This window comes from Sinohyriopsis cumingii, chromosome 12 (genome assembly GCF_028554795.1).
Source record: "Sinohyriopsis cumingii isolate HCF-2022 chromosome 12, ASM2855479v2, whole genome shotgun sequence".
In the NCBI taxonomy this organism is placed as follows: domain Eukaryota; kingdom Metazoa; phylum Mollusca; class Bivalvia; order Unionida; family Unionidae; genus Sinohyriopsis; species Sinohyriopsis cumingii.
In genome coordinates, this window is record NC_142972.1 from 91,847,654 (window position 1) to 91,861,458 (window position 13,805).

Here is a 13,805-nt window from a genome sequence, read left to right on the forward strand (position 1 = left end):
CATTTCAGGATAGAAAACCAAAGATCAGTTTCACAATTTGGAAACCTGATCATTGTGAAATTTTTATTCATTGTGGGGTTGCTAATATATTAATTAAGACTTACGGATAGAGCAGTATTTTGTCGCCAGTTTTCAAATAGTGTCACCAAAACAAGTAGTGTACATTTTTCCAAGTGTTAATTTTGTCTATTAATGTAACAGGCAATGAAAATTATAAAACATGGGTTAGTTAATACTTTAATTACAACAAGCATTAACAAAATGTTACAAAGTGTTACATGAAGATCCATCGCGATTTTAGGGCTGCCCACTTGTTGAATGCAGTTTCAAAGTCTAATTTTTCACATCTGTACATGCTGATTCTCATTAAATTCTCGAGAGATGAGATGCAGAGCTTATTTCTGATGTCAGTTTTTATGAGGTTCATCTTACTGAATCCACGTTCACAGTCTACGGTGCTGACAGGTGACACCAGTAGTCTCTCAGCAGCCCCCCACCCCACCCCCCTTTATGGCTAGTTTCACAAAGCTTGTAGCGAATTGCTTCCTAAATCCCCAGAATGATCACTGAATGCTGTATAAATTTTCTCGACAAGCAAAATAGGATCTCCATTCCCATGAATGAAACTTACACGAGTCAACACCTGGCAGTATTGGATCATATATATAAGCATAAATTCCCAATTTAGAGATTCTTTCACGCCTGTATTTTGAGAAATAAATAATTATTATTAATTATGCAAAACTGTTGTTTTTTTTTTTTGCTATTTCTTGTTGCGGAATTTAAGTCTCTGCAGCCGTAACACGGGATTGATGGCAAAAGGAAATGATCAATGAGTAAAATGCTGCACTGGTGACAGATATAATTGTGATTGAGATTTTTTCCATTTGCTTTGTATTTATACACAGTAGTCGGTACTTCAAAGGTTATCAGTTTTCTATAAAGGTTCAGCAAAACTATTGTATTGGTATATGTAAAAAAAAAAAAGACAGAGGATTAGCCATACAATTAATTGTATCTATTCTATTCGCGTCTTCAGAAGTCGGTCAGTTGTAGGTATAATGCGGTAGCATGATTGACTATTGCAGCATACAGTACTCAGCCCAGATGTCAGCATAAGCAGATTATGATGTAACAATGCACTGTAAAGATGGGGTTGTCAATACAAACAAAGGATCGTTTGTGTAACAGGTTGATTCCAATGCATTGCTTAGTCAAGTTTGTGGCTTCCTTTCGTTCTCCCTTTTAATTTATCCAGTCCAAATCCATGATTGTATGTACAAATTAAATAACCAAAAAGTATGTCGCCAAAAAAATCACCAGATGGGATATTTTTGTCGCCATAAAGGTAAAAATATCGCAATTTGCGACATTGGCGAAGCCCAGGACGATCCCTGATAGAGTAACTTACATGCTAAATATACCCAGACTTGTTTGAGATTGTAAGGACTTCAGTACAGCTCATGTGTTTTATGTTTGGTACCCCACATGTCATGGTGGGGGACTTAGTCTCTCCACTTTCACTCCATTGTAAATATCTACAAAATCACCTCTGTGCCTCAGCCAGCATGCCGATGGCATATTCATCATGGAGGGGCTGGTCAACTTACTGGATTGACATTTTAACAGCCATTGAATGAAAACCACTCATGGAAGACCGAGACGTCATGAGTGATTTGCAGTCAGATATCATTATAACAATTAATGATTTTTATTTTGTTCCTATGTATTGAAAACAAAAAAGAATTCAAAAGTCTTGTATATTAGATATATTTAGAAAATGTTGATTGACGTAGCATGTAATAAGGTAATGATTTTACTTTTTTTTAAAGAAGTAAATTTATCTTACTCTTCAAACATGTACAGCTTGAGGTATGGGCATTGATATCCTAATAACAGCCACTTCTTTTTTAAAATTCCAAGAACAAAAGAGAAAACACTGGATTTACACTTAGATTTGAACCACATTTAGGTCTTTAGTTCATTTCTAGCTCTGTGACCACTCCAGCGGGAGGTTGCGAGTTCAAACCCCGAGCAAGTCATACCGAAGACTTACAAAAATGTTACTAACAGCTGCCTTGTTTGGAGATCAGCATTAAGAGGTTAGTGTTAGGGCTGTTTGGCCAGGTGTTAGTATAATATGATTGAGTGGGACATGGTACTGAAAAATTGTTAAAGCCATTTTAAAAATCTAAATCACATACACAAAATGGCTGCACAAGTACTATAAGGGACTGGCCATTCAGTTTATGGGGTTGAGTTGCTCTTTCCAAATAAGGTATTTTTTATTTCTTTCATTCATCTTCTCATGGGTCGGTGGTTCTTTCCGGCGTTTTCCAGGGTTCTTCCTCCACCATTAATACTGGCCACCATGTATAGCCTATCTTGTGCTGAAAAATGGCGTTAAACCCCACAACAACAACAATCTTTCATACATCACAGGATAAATTTCTTTCAGATAAAACAATAAATTGCAATGTTCTTGTTATTGCTACAAATCAGTACAAGACAATAGTTTTCAAGCATTTACCCACCCCCAACTTTAGAAACTTAAGTGTTCTCTCCCTACTAAAGACTTGGCTTCAGTGTTATGTTCAGCAGAAATCAAGGCAGTGGCCATTGCAAACACTGTTACAAAATGTTATCATGTCACTTTCATGTTGGAAAAGTTGCATTTCAAACACACGAAGCCATCTGATTTGGCGCATTGTACTTGACAGCACAGAGTATGGTCCTCTCATTAACAATGGAAGTTCGGTAATTGTTCTTAATTAATCTGACTTCAGTGTATTGTGAAAATGAATGCTAATGTAGAAATTTGTCAAATCTTAGATGTTTAAAGATCTTAATTTCCAGTAAACATTTAGGACATTTTTGCATGGATGTCTCCACATGTATCCTATTATTTGCTTGTTCTTGTAAGGGAAAATAGAAATACAAAATTTGTATCATTATGAAAAAAGAATAATCACAAGGAAATGATGTGTCAGTGACAAAATAGTAACGTAGATTTACTTATAATTATTTTGATGCAGATATTGAAGTATGCAATTTCCAGTTTGTGTCTTTAGGAGTCTCTGGCTATTGCGATACCCTCTCCTTCCCAGATGAAAACCTATCATTTTGAATAATATTTAGTGTGTTTCACTATGTGGTATACACATATGCAGCTACCTCTCATGGCTAAGCGGATTGAGTATTGCAGACAACACACACATGACACACAAGGTCATGAGTTTACACCCACTGGTGGGAATATACATTCTTTCTATTTCCTCCATTATGCTCTAATTTTAAATACTGCATTAATATCCTTTCAACATTCAGAACGTTTCCAAATTTCGCTTTTTGCACATGTAGGTTTATATTGGTAATGTTTTTAAAAAAGTTAATTTGGAAGATTGACGAAAAGTGGCAACATGTCTTGCATCAAAGAAGAAAAATTTGTAAGCATTAATAATCATTGTAGCAATATGTCTGAATCTAAAATTGGTGAAAAGTTCTTCACACATATTCTGAACCATGAAGAACTTTCATGGCAGAAACATCTTTTAGGCTTGATGTCAAAGACACAGAAAGTTTGCAGTCAGAAAATATTTGAAACTGATACCAAGGCATGTACGAAAATGTTCTTAGTGATATGTGCAATTAATTATGATAGCTTGTGCATTGATTTATATTGTGCAATTCTGTTTGTTCATTGTAATCAGAGATCAAAACTCAGCACTTAATTAGATTCTCATAGATGCTTATAAACACAGCTGTGACAATAGGTTGACACTTTTCACTTTGGAATACAAGAAGGCAATTATGTTGATTGCACTAAAACTATATTAAAAGAAGTAAGCCATGATTTTTATTTGACAAAACTTATTTAACTGGTATTTGTTTCTTTATGTGCTGATACCAGTAGTCATTACTGACATTTTCATGAACTGAATTATTGTTGAATACCATATTGTTTTTTTTTTTTTATAGCATGCTGAGAATTGTTTTCTGTTTAAAAAAATTAGGAATATTATATATATGAATTCTTATAAAAACTTGTGAATTTTTTTATGCTGATTAAAATTTCTGGGTAATACCTGCTGTTTTCAGTGATAAAACAAGTGATATATCAAAGTTTCATTTATAGTTTTGATTGTAATTTTTTTCATATTCAACAGATAGTGGCTTATTCTTTGGTTATTTGTAGGAAAAAAACGATAGACTCTATGCCACATCCCATGCTCTGAGCAGGTTCCCAAGTTACCAGGGCACTTGTTATTAAGGGAGAGATGTATATAGAGACAGAGTATAATTTTTGCCCAGTTTAGAATTATGTTGAATAATTCTGTATGAAGCGTTTTATTGTATTATTCAAATTGCATGCTTTTTTTGTTTATCAGGACTTTGCATTGCTCTGATGTTACCTAGAAGTATTGCTAAGGGATATGTTACAAAAGGAGAAATATCAATAAAAATTAATATCTTGTGATAAATATTGTTACACCTCTGGTGATATTGCAGAATGTTACATGAAGGAAACCAGTTGTTAGGGCAATAACGATAATGAGCTTGAACTGTCATGACTCTGTGCTTATCTTGCGGGACTTGCAACTGATAGGTTACAGGTTTAAATCCTACCATTGGACCAGCCAGGGACAGCATCAGGGGTGTATCCTTGAGCAATATACTTTACTCTAATTGCCTGTTTTTATGCTATGAAGCACTAAAATCAATAAATGTGAACATCTTCAGGGATGAGCAAATCCCATAGCCTGACGTCCCAGACTAGTCATTTTTGAAGTCGGGCAAGTAAAATTTTCCAAGTGGCTAGTCTGGGACAAGTGCTTTTTAAAAAAGTCGGGCTAGTCCTTATTTTTGTGCTCTAATCATTATATCTGCCTTTATTTGGCCAATCCTGCCCTCTGGGTGTACTGAATAATTGATTCTACCCCTCTTCGTGTATACATTTACATTCTTTTACCGTTTGACTGCATATTGGGCTAAGCGACCAAATTATCGGCAAATCAAAACACATCAAACAAAAGAAAGCAAGTGTGATCAATTAGCAGTGTTGTAAGCGGTTTTGTTGCAACGAGTTTACTCAATCTAGATCATAATGAGCAGCTCACTATGATTTTAATCCAGCGAGTCAGTGTAATTAAATTAATGAAAGGTACTTTATCGACATCAGTGTTGGTTTCCTTTATGAACTGATTAAATGACAGTAATGATTTTTTAATTTATAATTGATTATACATATGATTAACTTCCATGTGCGATATTGTGTTTGAAGCGAAACAATTACGCTAATTAATGAGCTGTTTCAGTTCGTATTTAAAAGAGAAAATTGATGTTATGATCACTTTAGAAGTAGTTGCCAAGCAAGCAAGCTGATAGTTGCTCTGAGGATAAAATGAGTTTGCTAAATTATTTTCGCAAGTAAGGTAATTTCGGCGAAGGTAAATTTGTTTGAAAATGGAAGGACAAAACGTAAGATGGATACTGAGTGTGCGGTAGCTATTTCTGAGTGTGAACGAGGATTTAGTTAAATGAACTTAATCAAGACTTCTTTAAGGAATTCCTTAAACCAAAAGAGTTTACAAATGCTAATGAACATTTCTGCAAATGGACCAGACCTTGAGGACTTTAACCCAGACACAGCTATTAACTGCTGGCTTAGTGCTGGTGCAGGTGGCAGACATATACATGGACATATTTTCAAATCCACCAGCTAAAACATATATACATGAACCTGAAGAAGCCAAATATATCACAACCAATGTTTTTGAAAAATTAAATTCATTTAAAAAATAATTATGTTGTATATTGTTTTGTTTGTTTTTTCTATGGATTAAGCACAAACGCCTCATCAAATCTTGGCAAGTGATTACCATTTTGGGACCAGTGAAAAATAAGGTGGGACTAGTGACGCGTAAGGTGGGACTAGTGAATTTTCTGAAACCACTTGTCCTGGACTAGTGGTTAAAAAAAAAATTTGCTCAGCCCTGATCATGTAATAAATTTTGTTACACTTTGTGATATTTGCGCACATTAAAGAATGGGAAATCCGATGTTCTGAAGTCAGTAAACATGAATATCTTGCAATAAATGATGATATAACCCTAGTTTATATTTTTTATTCTTGTAGGGTTATTGGCGAGCAGGGATGGCCAGTAAAATGTGCCAGGGGGTGGAAGCAGCTCTTTCTTATCTTGTCAATGGACTTCGGATACTTCACGAACAAAATCCGAAAGGGAACAATGATACAGTGTCCTTTCTGGCAGAGATTGTCACACTTATTCCACAAGTTAAAGAACCTGGTATGTTTGAGTTGTTTTTGACACATTATGTTGTTCATTTCTCTGCAGAATTTTTCACCAAAATGCATGTAATGGTTGAAGATACTGACCTTTATGGAGTCTTTTTGTGCAGATACAGGGGTGCTGCCAGGCTGCTGGATTGCATTTTCTTAAAACAAAAATAGTTAGTCATGCAGCTTCTAAAAGCCAATGGTGGGAAGGTCACACAAAGTTTTTGAAGTTACTGCAATTTATTATTCCCAGTGCATGTTTGTTTTTTAAATTGTTTTAAACAGACAAAATTAAAAGTAATGGTTTGTCAAATCAAGATTCAATCGACCATTTGGGTGGTATCTCAATCAAGCTGTACTAAGGTAGATTTAGCATTTGAATACAAGCATCTTTGTGATTGAAATCTGATATGGTTTTTGCAGAAACTATCCAGGGGTTCAGATTTTATTGTCTCTTAGAGGTGTATGACAAATTATTCGATTGATCAGTCATAACTGAATTGTATGCGGTATATCAAGCAGGAAGTTTTATGAATGTCCAAATGGTTGACCGATTTCTTTACAGTAAGATCTTCTTCTACTGTTAATACTTTACAGTATAGAGCAAGAGGAAAGCCGTCATGTTCCGACACAAAGTGAAGATGTGACACAAACTGATGACACAGAAATAGTAGGCACCTCTTCAGCAGCACTTGGAACTGTAGAGTGAAAAAAAAATCAAGAAGGAACTGAAATTTCAACACTTTTGTTGATTACCTACAGCTGGTTAAGGACCAAACCCAAAAGGAAGAATATTATGTGTTCACTGTAGATAATATAAGATAGATAATCCATTTACTAACAAACATGGTTGCACCTATGTTTTTCAAAGGCTGCATTCTTGGCTTGATACAGCTTTGCAATAAATGTGATGCCACAGCAGAAATATCCTGTTGACAAAATGAGCGAGTTGTGAACAGTTATGTTCGAACATCATAAAGACTAATTTCCTAGTTTGTTTTAATTGGCCAAAATAGCTGTGGTTCTCCCATTACAAACTTAAGTTTGTGAGAGGGAATCTAGTTCACAGAACAGCATTCACATCATTCTTAACATCAGAAACTGAATAAATTGATGAACTATTCAGATACAAGGGGGTCATATAAACATTTTCCCATTTTGAAAGGCTTTGAAGAAGTGGAGTAATGAGAAACATAGCAGAACAATATGACTCTAGTATAGTTGCTAATTGCCGTGAGGATATTACTTTATTGTCTAGTTTTATCTTGCCTTAGAATGAGAAAATATAGGTATTACTATTCTTAGGCAATGGCATCAGCATAATCATCATCAGTGTTAAGGCCATGTTTTCCAGTTCTTTTAAAGCCACTTAACTTTTCTGTTGCCATATTTAGCTGAAACTTGGGTACTGTGTTACGATATGCCATTAGTTTGTACACTGATGTGCCAAATTTCTTGCTAGTGTGACCGCAATGCAAACTATACAACGGGCTATAATTATGATTGCTGCAATTCAACTTTTTGGAATACAAACAACTTACCTATTACCTATAATGCAAATATAATATTGTCCATAGAAACTTATGGAAAGCATCTGCACATTTCCAGAAACAATGAAATCAATTATCAATCTTTAAATTTGAACTGATTCCCATCATCAGTCATCTTAACACTGTTCACAAGCAAGACTGTACATTCCAATGAACACTATTTTGTTTCTTAAAGTAAAATATTTGAATACTGTTTCCCAGTTATAGCATCCTTCCACTGGTTGCCAGAACCCAACTGCAGACTACATAGTTGAGAATACATATACTGGTAAACCTTAGGTACGTACGACTTGACCATTACCTAGTATGCACATTGACACTGTCCATGCAAAATTGTGGAAAATATCTCCATTGCTTCATGTAATTAAGATTGATGGTTGACCATTGATGATGAAACCAATTATGTCTTTATGTTCCCGACATCAGTGATTCTAATGCTTTTCACTATTTCGTTTTCTTAAAGAGAATTGTTTTTTCAGTAGACAGTATTTCAGTGAACCTCATCAATATGATTATCAATTCTGGAGGGATTGCAGTTGCATGTTTTTCATGATAACACCAAGCCAAGGCAATGTTGGTGTTATAAGTACCATTTTAAGCAGGGATAAACTGAATCAGCAAGAAGTGCATTATTGAAATTCACTTGTCAGAACTTCAGTAATTGTTTTCTAATGCTGCAAGCTAAGAAATTTCATGAGGTAATCACCACTTGGAGACATGCATAGGTCATTCTGAGTTATTAACCTTTTGCTGGCTGCGATATAAAAAATGAAAGGTGTAATAACAAACTTTTGAAGATTATTTGAAGTCAGCAATGTAGAAATAAATGTACCTCCTGGTTTCCCAGGTTCTTCCTCCACCATTAATACTGGCCGCCAGGTATAGCCTATCATGTGCTGAAAAATGGCATTAAACAACAACTACAACAACAACAACCTCCTGGTTTACCTCATGATACATTTTCAGACATTTTTATGTGTTTACGGGTGCATCAGTGTGCAAATTTATATATCCAACTAGCGATTACTTTCCCATGGAAGCAATAGGACCTCATTGATATGCATTGAACTAAAGCACTGATGAAAATGAGATTTTTTCCAAAACCCTTCAGAATTGTTACCCATAAAATGTCAGTGAATTTCCAGTTTATGCACAAAGTGGGGGATTTATAAATTAATAAATGTTCAGCAGGCAAAATGAAGATTCTATGATAGAAGTAAAATTTGATAAGTTGTTTATCTTAACATTAATGCATCTGTTATTATTTTTGTTGCTGTTATTATTATTATTATTAATTGTTTTTACTGCCACTGTCCAGACATATTATGAGATTGGTAGAATTTATACAAATTTATCTGACTCAATTCAAGACCCATATATACCTTATAGAATGTGTACCAATATTTTCACGAGGCATTTTTGCAGTTTAAAAATGAAGATTAAAGACAAATACAAATGTATGCTTGCTAGACAGGAATAGTTGGACTTAATCCTGTTGTTAGTTAATGCAGAGAAGGACATATTATGAATATATGCTAATCTGCATTATTCTAGTCCCCATATTTTATAAAATATGGAGATTTTATTTTAGAAATATATTTTGAAGGGTTCTGGGTAAAGTGGTGGCTGCGATCACAGTTGTCAAATAATTCTTCCTAGTTGTAATCATGGGGACGTGTACCACAGTTGCCTCGAAATATTTGGTGATGATTGAAGAAACTTAAAATGATTCTTTGTTACAGTTCTGGTAGAAGAAACTTTAGCAGAAATCAAATTGATCGAGGATCCCCATTTTTTATCAAGAGTTATCCAGAAACTAGCAAATACCAGCAACTGGGAAGGAGTGTGTCTTCTGGTTCTTGGAATTCATGAGTAAGTCAAATAATATGCACATATTGTCACATGATATAATAGAGAAACACGATGCATTTTCTGGCATTTATCTAGTGATAGCTTTAGCTCAAAGTTAAGACTATTTTGAGTCTGCAAAGTCCTATAGTTATCCTGTTTGCCAGGCTGTCCTTCAATCACCTACACCACTCCCTTGTTATAACACAGTTGGAGGAGTCATGAAATCACTTATATCATGGGGTTATGTGTGGATCACACTTTTTATTGTAAAACATTACTCCCCATCGCAATAGACACCCATGTGCTGAAGGTGAAAATAATTACAATAAAAATTGGTGAATAAAACTTTGTTGTGTTGAGTGTTTTATCTTTGAAAACCAGTTAATGACCTAAAAATTCAGAATGATGACACTTGTAACTTTTATTAAAAGTTGTATATTTATCTTTTCAAAATATGAACAATTCACAGCACTCTGTAGATAACAGTATGCAAAATGAGCCAGACAGTTAAAAATTACTATTGCATACTGGTGGCAGTACTTTAAGAAATAAATACAAACCTGAGAGTGTCATTGCACTTTTGCAGTAATCCTGCAAACATTTCCATGAGAACCTAAATAAGTTCTGACTGTGCTCTTTCCCATTTCCATGAGAGCTGAAATAAATTCTGACTGCTCTTTCCCATTTCCATGAGAACCTAAATAAGTTCTGACTGTGCTCATTCCCATGAGAACCGAAATAAATTCTGACTGTACTCTTCCCCATTTTCATGAGAACCTAAACAAGTTCTGACTGCTCTTTCCCATTTCCATGAGAACCTAAACAAGTTCTGACTGTGCTCATTCCCATTTCAGTGAGAACTGAAAAAAGTTCTGACTGTACTCTTTCCCATTTCCATGAGAACCTAAACAGGTTCTGACTGTGTTCTTTCCCATTTCCATAAGAACCTAAATAAGTTCTGACAGTGCACATTCCCATTTCAGTGAGTACCTAAATAGGTTCTGAATGTGCTCATTCCCCTTTTTGCAAGAACTTAAATAAGTTCTGACTGTTCATTCCCATTTCCATCAGAACCTAAATAAGTTCTGACTGTTCATTCCCATTTCCATAAGAACCTAAATAGGTTCTTATAGTGCTTATTCACATTTCCTTGAGAACCTAAATAAGTTCTGACTGCTCACTCACATATTATCAGTGGTAGCAATGGATCCAAGTGAAACGTGTACTAGGTGTATAAATGCTTAGTTTTACACATGGGGTTCATTATGAAGAAGCGAGTTACACAGATTTTAGTGAAATAAAATTTTATGAATAAATCACAGCATAAATATTTTACTAATACCGTATTTACCGTATATGTTGGGACACCGTATTTGTTGGGACACCATAAATTAATTTTAAAAGTAATTTTTTTGTGCACTGTGTGTTCTGGGACACATCGTTTTTTTTCGAGTCGTAAGTTGTGGGACACCATTTAAATCATTCGGAAATTACATGTCGGAAATTGCACTCCAACTGAAATTTTATTTTAAAAAATATAAAACTGTATACTTGAAATAAAACTCTTCGATCCACTGCAGCAGCATCTCATCAACACAACCCTTCTCCTGCACACGTACAGTCTATTATTTTGGTACATTAATATATTTTTAGCTTTCTCATACTGTGAAAAAATGTTAGAGACAACACACCACCTGAAGCAGAAACTGCAAGGACAAAAGTCAGATGTTTTCAAATCTGCACTAGTCTTGCTAATTCTCACACTTTTGATGCCCATCTTATAGTCAGTCCATCCAGGAATGCGATCAAAGTACACTAGAGTTTTATCCATGTTAATGATCATATTGTCAGTGAAATGATCTATTCATCACGTGATTTTATTTTACTCCAAATCTTCTGGATGATGCTGGGTCATCGATGTTCACGCACGAAGCATTATATTGTAAGATTTAAAAACTGTTACATTGTTTCACTTCATTTTAAAAAATGTCGTGAATACTGGTGAATAGAAACCCAAGTTAGCTTCCATATCTCGGCCGTCTTTGTTTATTCGAAGCTAAAATATAAAAAATCGGCACACATAAAAGAATCCAAGTCGGCTTCTGAGGTCAGCTTGCTTTGCAGTAAATTAATCTTTGTATTGATATCCACTAAAAAAAATTCGGCTTCTGAGTCCAAAGTCGGCTTCCAACGTCGGCTTGCTTTGTGATAAAAATAACCTTTGTCTTTCATGTCCTGTCGGTAAGTTCAAAGAAGAAGTTTACTGTTGGCTGCCAGCTGTGTTTATTTACCACCAGGGCTTCTATGTGCTTGGCATTTTTTGTAGTAATTATTACAAAGGTGCACTGATGTCTGCGGATAAATAGTAATTATACTTTTGTAACCCACGCCAGCGAAAAGATTTTCACTTGCACTCAAGTGAATGTGTTTTTAAATAATGATTTATTTTTTTTTGCGAGATACTGTCATACAGTAGACCTATATAAAAATTATTCTTGGCTATTTTGAACCTAACACTGTGTAATGCGTGAATGGCAGTTTTCAATATATCGGTTGATTATTTCCCTCTCGTTTTCGAATTCATCGACATCTGTGCACAAAGCACTATACTGCGTCAAAATTTGTTCCATTGTTTCAATTTATTTTCAAAATTCCCGTGAATATAATTGAAAAGAAACCCAAGTTTGCTTCCATATCTCGGGCCGTCTTTGTATATTAAACAAAAAAAAATATAAAAAAATCGGCTCACTTCACAAAATCCAGTCAGCTTCCGATGTCGGCTTGCTTTGCAATAAAATAACCTTTGTATTGATATCCTTTACCAAACAAAAGAAAAGTAACCAAAGTCGCTTCTGAGATCGGCTTGCTTTGTAATAAAAATCACCTTTTGTCTTTGATGTCTTGTCAGTTGGTTCAAAGATGGAGTTAACTGATTGCTGCCAGTCATGGTTATTCACCACCAGGGCTTCTATGTTCTATGTGTTTGGCATCTGTGGTTACAATTAATACAAAGTATCATTGACATCTGCGGGTAAATAGTAAGGATAATTTTGTAACCCAAGCTGGTGGAAAGATTGTCAATTACACTTAAGTGAATGTGTTTTCAAATGATCATTTTTATTTGCGACATACTGTCATACAGTAGTCCTGGATATAATTCAATCTTGATTATTTTGCACCCAACACCGTGTCATGCGTGAATGGCGTCTTCAAGATATCGGTTGACTATGTCCCTCTTGTTTGCGATTTTGTTGGCTCCCGTTTTCAGTCGGATAACATGTTCAAACTTTGGAGCACAACCACACACAATTGCTTCTCAGTGTTAATGTGAACAACGTGGTGTGTGGTATCGGACATAATTGATACACACTACAGTATGGAATCCTACGCTTACGGATTTCGTGGAAATATTTTATTCTTAAATGCTCATGTTGGAAAAAGGAATAAATAATAACAACACAAGGTTAGTTTATTTCTTTTTATTATCAATTCAACGTTTTATTTATCTATTTTATTGCAACGTGCAGTGGGGTGGGGGGAAGCACAAATGCAATACAATTTTATTTCATTTCTTAAGTCTTGGGACATAAGACCAAAGTGAAAAAATGTTTCACCATAAATTCTGGGACAGGAAAAAAAATAATTATTTTATTGTGTCCCAACATATGCGGTAAATACGGTATAATAGTAAAAAAACAAATCATAGTTCAACATTTTTGTTCTTCTGTTAGTATGTCGCTGTTCCTACATGTGTGGAATTAGTAGCATGGATAATGGACAGTCATACTGGAATTTTCAGCATCTACTTTTAGTGATGACTATTTGGTCTTAAAACTAAATTAGATCAGTCGGACATTCAGTAAGTCCACCATGTCAGCTAATTTGAAAATCTAATTATCATTCAATAATATCAGAAATGGTTTCGACACCCAGCAGTTAAAAGGAAGATATGGTGTTATTTAAATGTCTGCATCAGTCCCTTTAATGTTGTGCTGTTGTTGTTGTTGTTAAGATTATTATTATTAGTAGTATTAGCATTTATTATTATTAGTAGTAGTATTTCTATTCATTGTTTTTTCTAGGTGTTTTTCAATAGCAGATCCAGG

General features: G+C 34.8%; 1 protein-coding gene across 2 annotated transcripts in view; it reads left to right on the forward strand.

The window, feature by feature from the left end:
- Positions 1-13,805, forward strand: part of LOC149786979 (TPR and ankyrin repeat-containing protein 1-like) — a 141,854-nt gene that overhangs the window by 19,882 nt on the left and 108,167 nt on the right. For both annotated transcript variants that reach the window (XM_089977525.1, XM_089977526.1), the window contains exons 4-5: positions 6,137-6,308; positions 9,591-9,720. In XM_089977525.1, the coding sequence (XP_089833651.1) occupies positions 6,137-6,308; positions 9,591-9,720 (302 nt within the window). The remainder of the gene's footprint in view (positions 1-6,136; positions 6,309-9,590; positions 9,721-13,805) is intronic.